The 20124-nt window shown below is 37.3% G+C and overlaps 1 protein-coding gene across 2 annotated transcripts in view; it reads right to left on the minus strand.

Annotated features, from left to right (window-relative positions):
• The window catches only part of LOC149067118 (guanylate cyclase 32E-like), a 294881-nt gene that overhangs the window by 76148 nt on the left and 198609 nt on the right, over positions 1-20124 (minus strand). For both annotated transcript variants that reach the window (XM_089252817.1, XM_089252816.1), the window contains exons 2-5: positions 19398-19707; positions 15246-15392; positions 12600-12775; positions 2216-2351 (exon numbers count right to left, since the gene is read on the minus strand). In XM_089252817.1, the coding sequence (XP_089108943.1) occupies positions 2216-2351; positions 12600-12775; positions 15246-15392; positions 19398-19707 (769 nt within the window). The remainder of the gene's footprint in view (positions 1-2215; positions 2352-12599; positions 12776-15245; positions 15393-19397; positions 19708-20124) is intronic.

Raw genomic sequence — 20124 nt, forward strand, 5'->3', positions numbered from 1 at the left:
TGCATTCATCCGCCACTATACTTATCAAATCCTAAATTTTTGCATTCATCCGCCACTATACTTATCAAATCCTAAATTTTGCATTCATATACGAAAATTTTTCGAATAAAAAATTTTATTTTGCATTCATCCGCAAATATATTTATCAAATCAGAAATTTTACATTCATTCGCAAAAAATTTTCAAATAAAAAATTTACATTCATTCGGAAAAATCGATACCTCTGTTTGCCAGGCACACTATATGTAACAAATATGTGAAATAATACTTAGCTCATTATAATTAATTACGATAATTAGAGAGACAATTTTAATTTTATAATTTATAATGTCAATCCATGATTTTAATAATAAACAGAAATTCGAATAAGATTCGTTGAGAATCGGGAAAAACGGGACATTTTATTGAAAAATCAAGATGACCAAAACTACGGGGATATTCCGTAAAATACAGGCCATATGATTACGTTATACATCCAAATATCTGACCTACGGACTGAGGTAGGTTGTGCAGTGTGCACCCCTGTTTCACGGAATTTGCACTGATGTCACACTTCTGCTTGAAGATGGCGCATAGGTGAGTCTGGTACATCTAGGGGGGGGGGGGGCTCTAATCAAAAATCAAGCGATATTCCCATCTAAGTGAATACGTCGTCAAAAGTTTGGATACCAGGATGTACCGTCATATACCATGTAACAGATGCAGAATCAAGTGTCTAATGTAATAATATCCAAGTTTCTCAAACAATACTAATACAAAAAAAGAAAATTGAACCTCAATAAGAGATCTATATATATAGAGTGTTGCCTTGGGTGATATTAGGCATCAAGAGGAACGAAAACTGTCATAGAACGTGATATCACAAACCAAGTTTAGTCGGTGAAAATCGCAAAAATACTTATGAAGGGAGTGAAGTCGAATGGGACAAAAAGGCCAATGATAAGTAGAAAAAACATTACTCATTTCACGGCATGATTACAATACAGCCAGTGGTGTACAAAATAAAGTACAATAATAAGTGCAAAAAAGTAAAATAAATAAGTACGAAAACAAATTACATTACTTTTGACAGCATGATTACAATACAGCCTGTGCAGCAGCACACACGGTGTTCCATGTCAGGAAGTAGACGAAGAGAAATTATTACAGGGGTTGTCGACACCACAGGCTGTATTGTAATCATGCTGTCAAATTTTTCTACTTATCATTGGCCTTTTTGTCGTGCTCTACGTCACGATCTTCATAAGAACCGTATATACTCGTGTATAAGCCGATCTCCCCACTTCAGGACCACCCGTAAATTGAAAAACCCATGTATAAGCCGACCCCAAAAAAATCCGTGCATTTCAGAGAAAAAAAAATTATATTCTCATGCAAAATGAATAGCTCTTACGGAAATTTACATTAGAAAATGATTCAAACTTTTCAATCCGTTTCTTCTGAGTCTCCAAGCTCATCGTTTTCCATCAGATCATCATAGGGGGTGCGGCGTCTTCGTTTTTATCCTCATCTGGGCTGTCATTGCTATTGTCACTTTCAAAGAGGATATCATCTTCAGTTCCGTCCATAGCATTGCTGATGCAACACTTTTTGAAGGATCGGATGATAATTTCTTCAGAAACAGAATTCCACGCTTCATGTACCCATTGACACATTATACTAGTCCAATATCAGGTTTCTTCAATGCGTCACTGTTTTGTAGTTTTTTTATCATCGGAACTCATCCATTCGATCCACAAATTCCTCAAATAGTCTTTGAGAGGCTTGTCGATGGTCACATCTAAAGGCTGTACAATCGACTTTAGCCCACCTGGTATCAAAGCCAATGATGCTTTCGATTTCTTTGCCTCGGCTTTGACATTATCGGTTCTGTGGGGGTTGGAACATATTCCATACCAATAATGCCGGTTTCTCGAACACTACTACAAAAATGACTACTGATTGCGGGGGTCGATATTTCCTCATCAAAAACTGACCCGAGTACAACCCGACCCCCCCCCCCTTGGGGAACGAATTTTTTCCACAAAAAAAAACTCGGCTTATACACGAGTATAAACGATATTTCCGCGATTTTCTCCGACTAAACGGGGTTTGCGATACCATGTTCTATGACAATTTTCGTTTCTCCTTGATGCCTAATATCACCCCCCTCTGAGTTTGTCGCCACTTCAGGGCAACACCCTGTATCGGTTTTTAAAAATCTGAATTAATTTACTTGAGTAAGTTCTGCCTTTGATGTATTTGAATATCTCTCTACCATCCAGGGGGTCGTCACCACTCGCGAGACATTCGTTCAGAGCTTTAGCGTAGACATACACGGCGTCGTACAGGTAAGCGCCTTCTGCTGGTACCTACGGCAAATCACAAAAGATTAGGAGAAAATAAACGAAAACAAACATTATAAGCTCCTTCATGCAATTCTTGATTAATCGCATGCCATTAAGAGCAAAAAAGTATCGGGGAAGCTTTAATTACTGTATCACGTAAAATTGGTTTATAACCTACATTAAGAAATTCTTTAATGTTTCTGAGAAAAAGATTTACTGTTGATGGAATTTGGTTTAAAAAAGAAAATTGGCAACCCGTTATTTTTAAGGGGCGAGAGAGTTGTTTACTTCGCAGAGAAAAAAAGAGTAATTTCGAAAAAAAAAACTAATTGCACTGTTCAAGATATTGAAGAATAATTCTCCAACACGCACATTACTGACATCATATCTGCGAGAAGATAGAATTATTGCTTTTTTCCTTCCATTATATTGAACTTTCCACTTCGATTTATTCTTGTTAAATAGAAACCATTAATATGCAGTATGTGCTTCTTAGTTTGCAATATTTGCAACTTTCAGTGTTTTATCGCGTTTCACTGAACTTAGCAATAAGTTGAAAATTTTATTTTCAGGTAAACCTCGATATAACGATACTCTGCTGATCAAGAAAAAATATCGTTGTAGAGGGATTATCGCGTTATATCGGGAGGTAGTATTGTCATCAGTAGCCACCAAATTCAGGCTGATGCTGGCATCTCTTCTGAATCGGCGTTGCTATTGCCACGATAAAATGCATTTGTAAGTATTCATAGGCAGCGAAAAATTGTAAAATTGACTAGTTGATTAATGAAATTTAGTGTTTTGTTCTACGCTGTAAAGTGGTTTACCGCACAATACTGCATAAAGTAGCTTCACGGCTAGGGGGTAGATACTTAAAATACCGATACTATGAAACGCTCTCGCGTGAACAAAAACTGATGAGGAATTTAAAAGTGAATTGAACTTGATTTTGAGTGAAGTATAAAAAATATCGTTGTAGCGGTTTTGAGAAATTTTTAGAAATCATCGTTGTAGAGGGATTTATCGTAGTAAAGGATATCGTCGTATCAGAGGAGTTTAACATTAGACTATAAGCAATTCCAAACAAGATTCGAAAAAATATCGTTGCATATGGCTTTATCGTTATATCGAGAATCGTTGCAGTGAGGTTTCACTGTATATTCAATACTGGGATTTAACTCCTCTTTGCATAAATTTTTGTAAAATATTTTGCAAATTATTATTATCGAATTATTTATTATTATTAATTATTATCGAAATGTGAATTCCGAATCGGAAGCCCAAGACGATTGTTTTTTTTGAGTCGACAAAATGATATCGACATCTTTGGCGCATGAGTGAAGTCAAAGGTGAGTATTAGTCTAGGGGATATCGGTAGGATTCTGAAGAAGCCAAGGCTCCGGTACTAGGTGATACGCGCAGGAATCCGAAGAAGTGATCGTATTAAGTGAATATCGCCTAGGGGATACTCGTAAGGATCCAAAGAGGTGAGGCTCTGAAGAGAGCACATGCCAAGTGATACTCGGACCCAAAGAAGTGATGCTCTGAAGTTAGCATCATCTAGGGTTGAGATTGTCCAAACTACGACCCGCTTACAGGTTCTATCCTGAAGTGAGCATTAATCTAGGGCAAGGGTGGCCTACCCGCGGAACGCCATGGTGTCAGGATTGGCACGCGAACAAGCTTTTTCAAAAGTTGAGAAAAATTTATTCCATTTTTTTCACAGAATCAAAAAAAATTCTTCCCAACTCTTAAACAATCCTTTTCTTATGACTTGTTGGTTGCCAAAGCTATATTTAGTGTGATAGGCACTATTGAAATCGCAATTATGTCATGACTTACTGTTCAATGCGATTCTGTTCATTTTTTCACATTTGCTGGACGTCTCACGTGTGCGAGATTCAGTATCGTCGGCATGGAGTATGGGACATGAATTGTATAAAACAATTACATTTTATATGTATCCATGATTTTTGTTTTGTTATTGGAGAGGGGAGGGGGGGGGGGGGTCCAAGCATCCTGAGTCTTCAGGTTCCGGTGTTTATGCCCATCATGTGGTAGGTAAGATGAACTTTTCTGATATACCTAGGCTACATGCACAATCTGTACTGCAATAATCGAATTTATGACAAAAAATAAAAACAATTTGGAACTAAAAAGCGTGACACAAATTGAAAATTTTTACGAAAATAAGAGCACAGCCAATGTTACAGAAACGAAGAGAATGTTGGTGTATCGCAAAAGTGCGGGACGCATGGTCTTGCTGGTTAGATTATTATTACAAGATTATTTCCGCGGGCACGCGCATCGGAAATGATCTTGTTTTTGGCACGGTTTGGAGGGAGGTTGGACACCCCTGATTTAGAGGATATCCGTAGGAGTCCCCCCCCCGTGGCCACGTGACACTCGTAATATTCTTCTGAAGAGATGATCGTCTGAAATGAATATCAGTCAGCTGATACTCGTAAGGATCCAAACAGGCGAGGCTCTGATGTGAATATCAGGTGAAACTCGAAGAGATCCGAAGAGGGGGATTTCCCGAAATAATTTGATACCTCCCAGAAATTTGAAGATGTAATAGCATCACCTGCCTACTCACTTGAGGCGGGTGATACTAGTAGGGATCAGAAGAGGGGGGGTTAGAGGTACCGTTTCGTCCTTTCCCGATTCATCCTGAAAATAGTCCCGTTTCCATCCGATCTATTCTTTCCCCTCCTCCTTCCATGGATTTCTGTCAATCAAGATAGAACACCCTGTGGTTTTATGCTGAAAAGAAAGGCGAGTGATATTGAGGACCACTAACACATTATGCATATACGCACACACAACATATTTCATTTAAAAAAATACGGGAAACTGGGAGCTTAAATATGGTAGAATACGGAATATTGGAAATTTTTTAACCAAAAAACAAAGTCATAAGACGGCAAAATTACCAGTTATTGCTCATAAATTATTAATTAGAGGGTAATGAGGGAATTTATTGGAAATCGCAATGTATTTCACGGGAAAAACAACTTAGAACAAAACAAATATGTTTAGATAAATATTTATAAGCAATTATCATAATATAATTTACAAGTGATGGAAATTATCTTCATTCATAATTCCAGTAAAGATTGCTAATCCAAATGTGCTTTTCGTTAAAAAAAAAAGCACACAGAAAAGTGTATAAAAAGTGAGAACGACAAAAAACACAGGAATTTCAGTAAAAATACGCAGCATTCCTGTGAAATATGGTCACGCAACTCATGCTGTAGGTTAGTGGTCCTCGATCACTCACCTTTCTTTTCAGTATGAAACCACGGGTTGCTTTGTCGTCTTCAGAGGAAAAATATTTAACCACTATTCACGCTGACGGCGTTTCCCACTTGGGTTGAATACCAAATCTTAGCGGTCGGTTGCTCAGCGGAGAAAGTAATTAGACGTTAAAGAGAGAGAGAGAGAGAGTAAAGTAAGTAAAGTATTATAAAGTAGAGAGAGAGAGAGAGACGTATACTATATTTCCGCTGAGCAACTGAGCGCTAAGATTTGGTATTCAACCCAAGTGGGAAACGCGGTCAGCGTGACTAGTGGTTGAATATTTTTCCTCTGAAAACGACACGCGTTGGTGTTGAAATGCATTAGGACTTTTTGTATTTTGGTGTATTTGCCTTATCCGTTGGTGTCTTCTTAATATTCTTGGATAAAGTTGATCAACTCGGGCAAAGTTGATTACTGAAAGGGAAACTGGACTATTTTGACCTAAGGACGAATCGGGACACCACCGGAGACGTGATATCATAAAGATCGGGTGAAACGGGACTATTTTGACTTAAGGGGTGAATCAGGACATCACCGGAGACGTAATATCATTAAGTACTAATGCCAGGGAATGGATCGTGTGCTTGAAACTGTTTCTGTTAGAAGAAACGAGATTATTTATTTTTGAATTTTTAGGCTAGTTATTGCTGAAATAAGAGATTTTTATAAAGAGACGCGATATCTCGTTAGTGACGAAATAAAAACCATCCAATCCGACGAGATATCTCGCCAAGTCCCGTAATGAAAATTTTGTTTTGGGTTCGAGATCAGAGCTGAGATATATCCTTTTATAATCACGTAATCACACAAGAGACATATATAACAGGAAATGTATTAAAGATTAAAAATAAATTACAAACGTGTCTAACGTGTCCACATGGTCAGCATGACATTTTAAGACATCGAAATTGTGTCCCGCGACAGAGACGTAATCATTATAGTCTGTATGACACGATGTCCATTTACAGTCACGATGACACGTAGCGAACAGGCTGCCACTGAGTTCACACCCACGAGGAACGATTTCCACTTAATTTTACATTGGGGGGGGGGAAGGAAAGTATTTCGCATTTGGTCATTTTGGGGGGGTCTGAGAATATATTAAATTTATGTGCTCGTGGTTGCTAACGAATTATCAGTCCCTTTAAACATCCGAACCTAAAAGAGAGCCGGAAGCGGATGTTGTGATGGTCTTTACGAGGAATTTATTCCGGAAATTCACTCGAGGGAGTTTTGAATTTAAAATATTTCCCATTTTCTCGCGAAATATTCGTAGATTTCTGTAGAAATACGCGTAGAGAGCCCTTTTGAAATGGTAGAGGAATCTTTGAATCTAGGTCTAACTTTTCAATGACTTTCGACCGTGTTTATCTGCATATTTTATCCGTGGATACTATCTTCCAGGAAAAAGCTTTTTTCCGCTGTTCCGTCTTTGTATGCTTAAAGAATGGAGGATGCGGAAACAGCTATTTTCCCTTTCTGGATAGAAATTTTCAATTCTTGAATAGACTCATTATAAGCCCTTGATATACTATCACTGTCCGACTTACGAACCGATGTACAGGATGTCCCATAAATTCGTAAATAGTTTAAAAATTGAAAAAAAAAAAAAAATTGTAGGATTTTTTTTTTTGGTATATTTAGTCAATCAAGTTTGTTACAAAGTTAGTTCAAATTTTTTCCGATATAGAGCGCTGCACGGAAGCAAATCATAGATTCCTGGACCTAAACTTTTCTTCGATATCTTCTGTGTCCGAAGCATACGTAAAGCTTCAGCTGGCGATTCGTGGCTGAGGTAAAAGAACTTCACCGATAGTGCTTTTTCCACCAATGTCAACATCGCAATGAAAACCTTATGAAAGCTCCAGCAACAGGAAAATTCAAAAATGAGCTATAAATCTTCTCCCTGAATTTTTATAGACCTCTGAACTGCATATTTCCCGTGGTTTTCTTTCCTGCAGCATCCCCTATCGACAAAAATGTGAACTTTTTTTCCTGTACCAAAACAAATCCCTCTTTGTTGAGAATAATTCTTTCGTAAGCCGCACTCAAGTATACCAATTTCTTCGATTTGTACGAATTTTTTGGATGCCCTGTAAATAGCGAATGATGAGAATGGCACATTGTGGCAACATTCAGCAAAATCTTTTCCAACAGACTCTTCTTGCTCTTTATTCTGGTTCCAGAAATATGCGCTTTCAAGTACCGTTTAAAATTTACTAATTTACTATGTACACCTAAATGGTTCCCAACCTGTAGTCATATGGCCTCCCCAGGGGTCCCAAGATAATCAAAGTGGAAGCCATGGGCGAAAACAAATAGTGGAAGGAAAGATGGAAAAAAGTCATTAAAAATTATAATAAATTATGTACCATGTGTATCATGTGTTCCTGCAGCTTTGAAATGTTCAACATCCCTTCTCTTTGTTCAAAATCTCTTTGTGGACCCCCTAAGAGGTTTGGTGGATTCCTGGTCAAAAACAAATGTCTAGACTGGTGAGAATGAATATCTTGGACCGATATCTACGGCCACCCCCCCCCCCTCCCACCCGTCAGTGCATAAAAGTATTTGCGAAGAATAAACTGAACTCTAAAACTATTAGAAAGAAAGCCTTGCAAAGGACGGTAAATTTCTCGCCAAACTGGTGTGATTTCAACTACGGAGGATGCTCGAAACGGAAAATGTTCGCAAGTCGGGAAGTGACTGTGCTACTTGTATTCATTATCAGCTGGAACTTGACGGTAATGGGTGATTAGATTGCTTGATGAATATTGACACCGCACCCAGAACAAAATTTTGAATTTTGAAAAAGTGAATTTTGTGGTGCTGCCACCTAAATTTCTAATCGGAAGTATCGGAATTAGAACGTGGTGGGTGAATATTGTTGTGGTGAGAGACTTTTCGGAATTGTAGCTGATTTTACCAAGGCCGTAGTGAGAAGTGGGGTAGAGGGGGGTTTGGTTCCCCCGAAATATGAGAAAATGGCTGAAAAAGGGGGAAAAGATGGTCAAATATATTGTTCGACCACTTTGGTCCCCTTCCAAATGCAAGTGAACCCTCCTTCAAACGAAATTTCTGGCTACGGGCCTGGGTTTTACACCTAGATTTGGAGAAAACCATCAATGTTAGTCATGGGCTAACTCTCGAGATAGTTCGGCTTCAGCTCATGGACGGGCCCGTACTCACGGTAAATTCTAGGAGGCTTTCACCAGTTATATTAAACTATTTCTTGCATTAATTCAGAATTTTCATCAATTGCAGAATTACCAATTTCAAAATTAATTCTGAATATCAATTCTCAATTTTCATCATCAATTCTGGAATGTTTTTTCCGTAAATTCTTAATTTTTCATCAAAACAAGAATTATTTATTTCATCAATTCTGAGTTTCTGTTAATTCTGGAATTTTTTTCTGCCGTTTATTCTGAATTTTCATCCACAGAATATTTTGTTCCATAAATTCTGAATTTTATCCCTTCTAGAATTTTTTTTCTTTTGTTTATTCTGAATTTTCATCAGTTCAAGAATAATTTCTTTCATCAATTCTGAGTTTCCATCAATTGTTATTTTTTCTTGCGTTAATTCTGAATATTTGTTACCGCTCTGCTATTATTTATTTCAATTGTTTTTAACTTATCAATTATAAGACTTTCATCAGTTTCGGGAATTGTTCCTCTCATTGTTTTAAATGACATCCTCTGAAATATATACAATCACATTACTGATCGTAACTCGAGTTCTAATTGACATACAGTCAAAATTTTGGTGTCAAAACATTCAGAAAAGAATGCTTTATTTAAAAAAAATGAATTTTTTGAAGGTTCAACAGTCCTGTGCCCCCTTAAAATTACCTTCACTGTCGATTTCTCATCAATTTTTGTGTTCATTTACATCTAATTGCTTTTACATTATTTTGTACATGTGGGTATTTTTCCCAAATTCCAGTATATTTTGAAATAATGGATGCCTATCCCCCATTCCCGCCCACAAAATATATAAAATCGGAGTAAAGGGAGTCCTTGACGGAAATTGTTGAGACGCATGTCTCGTAAAGGCGGCCCGGTTTTCAATGAAATGAATTGGATTCTGATGCGTTGGAGGAAAATTATTTCTTGAGAAAACATTAAAAAGCACTCAAATTAATGGAATCACTGAAGCTAAAGTATATTAGAATCACAGATTATCCATATAGACAATATGGATTTCACTTCCGAAATCTTCTAGAAAAATTCTTCGAATCAACTAGTGTAAAATCCCCCGAAAGATCAAACACTAATAAGTTTCAGATGCTTTTTTTCCGATGCATTGAATTGCTTCAAATGATTCGATTTCCTGAATTTAATAGATTCGGTTATTGGTAGATATATATATTTTTTGATAAAATGGAGAAAAGAGGATTGTAATGATTGGATTTTAGATGAAATTTTCAAGAAGAATGGTCACAGATTCGATTATTTTTCGGCAAGGAAAATCACGATCAAGTGAATTGCGTTTGTGTTTCACTGTTATTGGTGGACGTTAATGCGCATTAAAAAGATATATCGTTGAATTTTTCTCGTTTAATATGAGTTTTGTTTGTGTAAGAAAATGATATTAAAGATTAATATTTCTCTCTTGTCTCAGTATTTCAGTTCCTTCTCTCAGCTCATAGAAAAAAGTCAAGCCCGGAGCGAAACCGAACATTTCATCAGGGTCGAACGTAGTAAAAGATTTTATTGGTGAAATTAATGGGATTATTTATAGTAATTTAACGCGAGTAGCTTAATGCTGAATGTAAAGGGTGTTCCATAAATAGTTAAAACAATTCATAAAAATTTAAGGAACTGACATATTTGAATGCGGTTTGCGGAAAGGTTGTTCTCGGGAAAAGGGACGGGGAGGGGGAATAGTTAGAATTTTTTTCGTCGATAGAAGGCACCGCACGAAAGCAAATCCCTGTAGAGTCAGACATGACTCAGGCTCTGTCCCGTGGGGGCATACGATCACATTACCCCGAGGGGTTGGGGCTACGCTGATAAACTCATCTCTGCCTCTACCGGGAGTCGAACCGGGCCGCTTGTTTGTCGGACGAGTGCTCTCACCAATAAGAGATATATGTTACTTGTCAGAAGTAGGATCACTGGAGTCAGTGATGTCAGAAAGCAAATCACTGGAAATATGCAAATCACAGTCCTACAAAATACTGGGTGTTCAGCGACTTTCTGAATTTCCCTGTTACTGGAGCTTACTGACAGACAGACATGGCGCTGACCGCTCAGAGAAACCATCTTGGGATGGTTTACGCTCTTTACCAAAGGGATGGACGGTCTCGCAGAACAAAAAAAGAAAAGATTGCTGAAAATAACCATTAATACACAAAAGGACACCTATCAATCAAGTAATGGTGCTTACATGAGGTTTTCGTTGCGATGTTGCTATTGCTAGATAAAACACTGTTGTGAAGTTTTACCTCAGCCACGAATCGTCAGCTGGAGCTTCACAAACTTTTGGGACACAGAAGAGATTTAAAAAAAGATTCTGTTTCTCTCTTGCCGGATTTTCGTGCAGCGCCTTCTATCGATAAAAATTTGAACTAATTTTTTTCACTATTAAAAAAATATTCCTCTTTCGTGAAAATAACTGTTTTGCAAATCGCATTCGAATGTACCAATTCCTTCAATTTCACGGATTTTTAAACTGTTTGCAATTTTTGGGACACCATGTATTCAGGAGAAATAGAGGATGCATCTCATTTGCACCTGTAACGGGAATATTTCGCGAAATCTTATTGTTTCCTATTGTCAAGAGAGGAATAATGTGCAAATTTCCATTGTCCCTCATCACCGAAAGTGGAATGGTCCTCAAAATAGTGATTGTCATCACCGAAAATATTTGGCAAAATGATTGTCCCCTCATCATCGAAACGGGGCAGTCCGATGAATAACGATTGTCCTGCACCACCGGAAACGGAATGGTCCAAAAAATTGAAATTGTCGTTCATCATCGAAAGCGGAATGACCCTCGAAATGGCAATCGTCCTTTACCACAGAGAATGGAATAGTCGGTTAAATAGTGATTGTCTTTCTTCAACTGAAAAAAATTATCTACAAAATGGTGTGTGGCGACAGTGCCCACCACTGGATGACGGTGTCCGCGTAATAGGAAAAAGACCGCGCATGCGCGATGGAGGAACTGGACTTGTGTTTGGCGCTCAAAACAATCACGCGGTCCCCTCATATCGATGTAATACGTTCTTGTAGATTCTGTTACGTTCGTTATATAATAAATGTTTAATTATGTTTGAAATGTGAAGGAAGTGGTGACTCATTCTTTCCACAGCAGGTGATAGTCCTCCTTTACGAAGAGAGAGATAAAGTCCACCAATACATATTTTTTCACAAAAAAAAATTAATAATCCACCCAAAATGGTGATCGTTCCTGATCACCAAAAGCAGAATAATCCGCAAAATGATGATTGTCTCCTCATCATGGGGAGCAGAATAGTTCATAAATTTGTACACCCCTTATCACCAAGAGCTGGAATAAGCAGCGATTCTTCTTTGCTCTCCAAATCTATATATCTTAAGCTCTCCAAAAAATATCGATCTTTCCAAGATTTTTACTTGAAGGACTAAAAATATGACCGAATTCAATACGTACACGAGTAACAAAAATAAAATATATAATCGACAGCCTTTTTATCGAACGGAACTCGGTTGTTCCGCCATTTCTATTTTCTGTCGTCCAACGGTTGGCCGGCGACAAAAGAAACCAATCATTTTTTATGAAAAAAAAAAGGCTGAATATAAAATACATTTGGCGGAATCTGTATCAAGGCGACAATATTGGAAAGAATCTAACGGTAATAAAATATTCCATTTCCCTTTTTTGTTCATGTATGTAAAACAGATGAATTCAAATACATAAATGCAAATTTAGATTCTTTTTGGCAATTTTTTGTTGTTGATATTTCTCTTATTCGTCACTTACCCTCTTCATACCGCCAAGCTGACTGACAGGATTTGGGAAATTGAAAGGCGGTAGCTGCATGAATTTGTTGACTTTAACAGTGAAATCTTCGAATCCTACAGGAGGAGAACCCGCTACTCCGAGGTACGATTGGAAGGCATTCTTCGCCACGTCTTCTATTTCGTCTCTCAGAAGACCTTCCATCACACAAAAGGAAAGAATACCACTATATATATGTATATATATAACACAAAAAGAACTGAATACTCTCTAAAGATATACAGAAAGTGACTCAGATACTCTAGGAATAAGATATAGCGTTGGGGAAACCAAACACGCTGCAGGAAAATATAAAGTAAACATAGAATTTTAAATTTCACTAACGGAAACTTATCCCCTGGAGAACGTGTCTCCTTTTGTTTGTTTGAAAATTGCATTGTTTGCTTTCCTCGCCGTTCGGTAAATTTATACAACTTACAAATCGGTATTTTCGGGCCCCCTCTTTTTTAGTTGTGAGTATACAGTCTCAGTTTACACACTCTTATCAAACATATACAATATGTATCTTAAAACCGTACATGGGAAAAGTATGATACGAAAACGTAATGGTACTGAAGTTTACATTCTTGGTGAAGTTCTTGTTTAATATTGAGTTACGAAATTTTTTTATTTCTGAACATGCGAGCACATTCGTTTTTCATATAATATTTACTGTTTTTTTTGCAAAGTTATTATATCGATAGTAATTGTATTATATCGTATTATTATATATCGTGTTATTGTATAGATAGTAACAGTAAGTTTCGATCTAAACAATCGAAAAGTGAATGAGTTTATAGACGATAGAATCAGATATTTTGGACCCTAGAAACTTTTGAGTAGGCCGAGGCCAATCACGATATATTGGAATAATTAAAATAATTATAAATGATACAATATCGATTCAAATTTAAAAAAAGAAGGGGGAATGAAAGTGTGTGGAGCTTAATTAAATTCATATAAAAAGGGTCTGATCATTTTAGAGCAATTGAAATAAACTGTCCGAAATCTTGATGCTGGGTAGTTCATAAAATCCACGTACAAATTTTGAGGAAATATTTAGAACATAAAAATTAAGGCGATGCGGTGATGCATGATTGACACCGGCGATACAGTGACAAGATGAGCGACATCGGCTATTCATGCTTGATATCGATGAAGTACGAATGGAGTGGCGCATGCTTGACACCGTCGATGCAGTATTGGATGAATGATACTAGTTTGTCACCTGCGATACGGTGATGCACGCTTGACACCGTCGATGTAATAATGAATGTGTCACACCAGTAATTCATGCGTGTCACCGGCGATGCAGTGATAGACGAATGACACCTGTAAGGCATGCTTGACACAGACGTTGCAGTGATGCGTGGTTGAAACCAAAAATGCTTTAATGGATGAATGACACCAGTAATTCATGCTTCCCACCAGCATTGCAGGGATGCATGATTGACACCAACGATGTCGTGATACATAAATGATACCAATACTTTATGCTTGTCACCAACGTTGTAGGTATGCATGCTTGTCGACGTGTCTGTAGTAATGGATAAATGACACTAGCAATTCACGCTTATCACCGACGGTATAATGATAGATCAATAACACCCGCAATGCACCCGCATTACAGTGATGCATAATTGAGGTACCGTCGGAGCAGTGTTGGAGGAATGACACCTCTGTAATGCATACTTGTTACCGGCGTTTCGGTGACGCATGCTTGACACCGTGATGCAGTAAATGGTGAATAGAAATGCCTTTATGTTAGAAGTTCCGGAAGAAATATTAACGGTGGCATCTGTCTGGTATTTCAAGTAATTGATGAATGACACCTACAATTCATGCTTGATACCGGCGTTGCAGTGATGCGTGCTTGACACATGCGATGAATATTCTTCAAGTTATTTTAGATGTCGTTGAATAGCCTCAAAAAGTGTTTAATGTCAGTTTCAGTTGTAACAACTGACACAACAACACAATTCCACAGTGTCTTCGCATTTCGTCGTCTCTATTTTTCAAAATTCTTTACAATTCGGGGTTTTCTTTTCTCATGACTTTACGAGATTAATTTTGTGTTGTATGAAAGATGGGAAATTTTTTCGTTAAAATTCAAGTTTACGAAATAAAAATAAAGAAGAACTCTAATGTCACAGAAGAATGTAGGCTCAATTGTGTGGCTGAAAAACCATTGCCCAGAGGAGATTTCAATTCGTCCACATCAACCACAGAGACCTTCAGTCGAGAAAGCAATTGCAAAGATCTCGGCGGTTCAAAGAGGGAACTATGTAGTCTATCTCACACAAAGCAAGAACTCATCGCGCATCTCTTTTTTCTGTCTTCACTGATGATAACGGTAGAATGGGAGAAATAATTCGAATAACCTTCAGATAAATGAGAGAATGAGAGAAATAATTCAGATGACACCGCGCAGATAAATGGCAGAATGGGAGAAATAATTCGTTATACGTCGTCAACGTCCATACGCATGAAACGTTTGGAGTTTAAATTTCTTCTGAATATCATAGTTTTTTCAGTCTAAAATCATCGATAGTTTTATTTTGATAATCTAAACTAAATCACAAGTAGGCTAAACTTTAATATTGAAGCCTTCGACAAAAAATAACTGACCTTTCAAATACCGTTTCGGATTCTGGCTTTCGTACTGTTCAATGTCAACTCCTACGACGTAATAATCACCGTCGTCCAAGAGTCCTCTCTTTTGCAAACTGACCATCAGGCCGAGATGCTCGAAGTAATAGCCCAGAACTACATATACTGAAATGAAATGAACGTGAAACGCAATTATAATGAGATTCATGATCAAATGTTAAGTACATTTATTGACCGAATAGGATGGAAAAAAAAAAATAATTTTTTCGTGTGTTAGTCCAATGACCTTCAAATGTTTTTACGGACCGGCGAAAAATTGCATGAGAGAAATAATTAGCAGATTAGCAGAAAATACATAGATGGGAAAATTAATGTGAGAAATCTCAGAAAAGAAATAAGTATGAGAAATAATTTACACAGACGGGCAAAAATAATAGCTCATGGAACAGAAGATAAATTAACAGGAGAAATAATAAGCGGGCCAGCAAAAAGTGCATAGGGGCAGTTCAAGTATTACGTCATCATCAATGGGGGGGGGGGTTTCCGATTTGCTCACTTTTGATGACAAGGGGGGAGGGGAGGGGTTTTGATAATGCTTACGTCATCAACCACCCCTTATGAAAATATGAGTTAGGATTCAGAGGGGCAGAGCTGATGACGAAATTTTGCTGACGGGGGAGGGGGCCAAAAATGGCTAAAAATTTGCTTACGTAATACTTGAACGGCCCCATAGATAAGAAAAATAATTTTATAAAAATTAAATAATAATAATTGAAAAAAATAATAATAATTTAGGGGTTGGTGCACGCAAATTTTCCAAAAAGCTCAGTGAATATTGCACTTACAAACGTTGAATTTTATTTGTTGTCCTTAGAAAACAGGAAACAACTTTCTAATTAGGTTTTGGGGCGCATGGGGACCGTATAAAAAAGTTAATTTTTTTATTTTAATAACTACACAACCCCTTGAATGACATATCTGAGTACTACTGTACACGTTATTTGGAAACTTTCTCCAATTGGAAAGTATACCTCTAGAACAGCGGTTCTCAACCTGTTTTGACTCGCGGAGCCCTTACAAGTAAAAATACTAGGCCAATAATAAATATAATAAATAGGCCAATTTTTTAATTATTCATCAAAGTTAGTGATTTGTTTTTACTATTTAAAAACATTTATAAACATTGTTTTAAATTTTACTGTTTTTTTTTTTAAATTTTCCTCGAGCTTCCGCGGAGCCCCTGGAGAGCGCACAAGGAGACCCCAAGGGCTCCGCGGAGCACCGGTTGAGAACCACTGCTCTAGAATGAACGGTGCAGCAGTAAAATGTCATACACCATGTTTGCTATGCACCCTGTATGTAATTTTATATTTGAATATTTTAAACTTTGTGACATGGTAAATCTCAAATTTTGAAATAATTTGCATACATTTAACAGTTAAGGAAGTTCAAAGTTTTGCACAGCAGACTTAATTTGTTTATACCGCTAATTAAATATGTGAAGCTTGGATGTTAGACATGTTGCGTAACTGCCACCGCATGTATAGTATGTTCTTATAAATCTCTTAATTAAATGTTCCCCAGCGAAGAACTCCGTAGAATGAATTTTATGTGTAATTGCCATGTTTGTCTTATTGAAACACCAAAATATCAATACATCTAAATAAAAGACACATACGGTTTAGACACGAGAGTGTATAAATAACATTACAATTTATCCTTTCGTAATAAATTTACCGGTGGAAATTTAATAAATTGCATATTTTTTTACGAAAACAATGGATTAACAGTTCAAGAAATAAATTCTTTAGTTTATTTAACTCACAAGTGCCTCAAGAATTCTCCATCTAAGAAGATTTTATTGGAATCTTAGAAAGAGAAAAACAGTTCTTAAGGTTATCCGGTATTTTCCGAGGGTTTATTTTCTTTGGAAGGAGCTTATCTTGCTTATCTCTATCTGGATTTTGCCCTAGGATATTTGTCAGGTACATTTATATATAAGTAATAGATGATCTCAAAAAGTACCAAATTTTTTTTTGTACCAACTATTTGTTTGGTTAACTAACTTTAATTTTCTTTTAAAGGTAGGACTTTAGGATTAATAAGAGAAAATTTTAATGGTTGAAATTTAATTATACATATATCTATCAAAAGAGTTCGAATAATTAAATTATGAGAAATTGGTCAATGTATAGCGATCTGAAATTCCAATTTTCTTGAAATTTTAGATTAAAAAAAACTTCAAAGACGAGTAAAGGTCATAAACTGAACCTTATTCATAAGGAAAACTATGAAATGAGGCGATGGGAAGCGCTGTTTACAAGTGCTTCACGTGAAATTGTGATTTACCAGAGTTCTTCAACCCCTGGTCCGCGGACCGGCACCAATTATCATTTTCTTAAATGCAAAAAATATTTTAAAAAAAAATTAAAATTTCGAAAGAAAATACCTTTACATGTTATTGATAATCAATTTCTGTTAATTTCAATGCTATTCCAAGGCTAGGAACTCAAAATTTCCTTTTAAGAAGTTCATTGTGACCACCCTTTAAGCCATTTAATGATAAAGCCTTGGCCCGTGGACCAAATGTGGCTCGGGAGTTATCCGATGATGCCTGCCTCTCAAACCTAATTTCGTAAAAATGAACTAAGCGGCACATTTACAGATCGCTTAGGTGACCCGTGGCACAATTCCAGAGTATTTAGGCGGCCCGTGGCACATTTTCAAATCACTCAAGTAGGCCCGTGACACATTCACAGATGACTTAAGTAAGTGACAAGCGATATAGTTCCAGAACACTCAAGCGACCCGTGGCACATTTAGAAATCGCTTGAGTGACAGTTGGCGCAGTTTTAGAGCACTTAAGCGGCTCTACATCACCCAAGTTACCCACGGCACAAACAAACAATATACGTTATACAAAATATCATAAGGTGGGGGTCACTTATGGATATGAGATCCCGGGCATGACCCCTCACAAGAGTGAGACTGACAGAGCTGCAGCCCGGGGCCTGATATGGTTTTTATAATTTTTTGTTTTTCGCAGTATAAATTTAATATAGAGGAGTCTTTGAAAAGTTTAGCCGGGGCCCGCGAAAAATCCCATCCTAGGGAACCTGCTGCAAAATGTAGGTGGTGAGGCATGGGTGGGGTCCATGCCCTAAGACGGCTTTGGTTTTGTGGGTGGTTTTGTTAGATTCTGCAAGTGCATAGTCACCAATATAAAAACATTATTTCTCTTCACACCTTAATTTTTCTTTCCAGCTCTCTTTAGCCCTCCAAACCACTAAATTTTCTAAATTTAGATAAATTTTTAATTTTATTTTTTAATAAAAAAATGTTTTAAATAAAAAAATTTTTCATAAAATTTTTTTTAATTTAAAACCTTTCTAAATTTTCTTCCGTGGGCTCCCTCGAAGTATCCCAGTACCACTAGGGGGGCCATATGGGCCCCGGTTGAGAACCACTGCTCTAAACAACCTCTCTTATTATACAGGGTGTCCTGTAAGTACTAAATACAAATGCAAAACCATAACAGGCAAAATGCCCAACGAGATGGGTGGCTGAGAAAAAGATGCCCATTACAAATATGGATGTAAAGTGATAACTAAAGTGATAACACGGCCTTTATCTGATCAACCGTCCGTCGCAGAGTTATGTTTCCAGTCCTTTTTGACCTCTAACTTTCAATTGGAATGTTGTTGCACTGTTTCTTCTGGGGCCAACAGAAAAATTCCAAGCTTCTAAGTGCAATATTCGCGGAAATATTCGAATTCAGAAATCGGAGAAAAATTGGGAAATGGCAGAAAAAAACAACGGACAACACTCCCTTTTCTTATTTATGCTGTATTTCCCAACTTTTTTCCGATTTTTGAATTCGAATATCACAACGAATACTGCTGGCCCCAGGAGATACAGGGCAACAACTTTATAATTAGAAGTTAGAGGACAAGGGAACCGTATAAAAATTTATGTTTTTTATTTTGTTACACACTGTATTTTCACTCTCAAAACTGGTACAGGGTAATTTTTGGACGCCTTTTGAGCATTTTTTTACATTGAAACCGTATCTTTACGATGGACGGTTGATGAGATAAAGGTCGCATTTGCGCTTACAGGACACACTGTATATAATGATGAAAACAACAACAACAAATTCAACTGACTCACTTCTGGCTTCCCTGTAAGACTCTTCAACTAAGCTATCGAACGGATTTTCACCGTAGCCGTAATGATAGGTTTCCGGCCAAGTCCCCAGATACCTGACATCGATTCCTACGCCCTTGAGAGTCTTGATGATGGTCTTGGAGACTTCTCGGAAACTTCGGTCCTGAGTCGTCGAATAGAGAAATGCCACTTTCATCCACTGGAAAGTCAGGAGCAGAGATGCCACCGATTTCGAGATCTGCGTGTCGGGTGGCCTGGTCCTGGCGAAAGTCGGGAAGAGCTCCTTGTCCGAGGTCTCGTGGTGGGCACAAAACTATACGCATGGAAGAGAAATAACACGGATTATCGATACCGAATTGACGGAATTATATCGCAAATTATCAATACGATTTATGTTTGCGATGCATTGTTATCTTTTTTTCATAGACATATTTTCGAAAATTTAAATTACATTATAAATCAGCTATTACAAAGTTATTAAAAAGCAATCGAAACTCAATGGAAAATGCACTTCCATTTATTGCATGTTACTGCATTTTGCTGACTGGATCAGTGTTCTTCAACCGTAGGTCCGCGGACCGCTGTCGTTCCGTGAGAATTTCCTGCAGGTTCGCGGAACATTTCGTTCGATTCATATAGTAGATACATAATCTTGGATTTATTACAATATTGTACCGTCTTTTTATATTGGTTATTATTTCTGACTTACCCGTCAACCGTTTCTGACTTA

This window comes from Pholcus phalangioides, unplaced genomic scaffold (assembly GCF_987345545.1).
Source record: "Pholcus phalangioides strain wild (caught in Gottingen) unplaced genomic scaffold, Ppha-v1.0 ptg000031l_1, whole genome shotgun sequence".
NCBI classification, from domain to species: Eukaryota; Metazoa; Arthropoda; class Arachnida; order Araneae; family Pholcidae; genus Pholcus; species Pholcus phalangioides.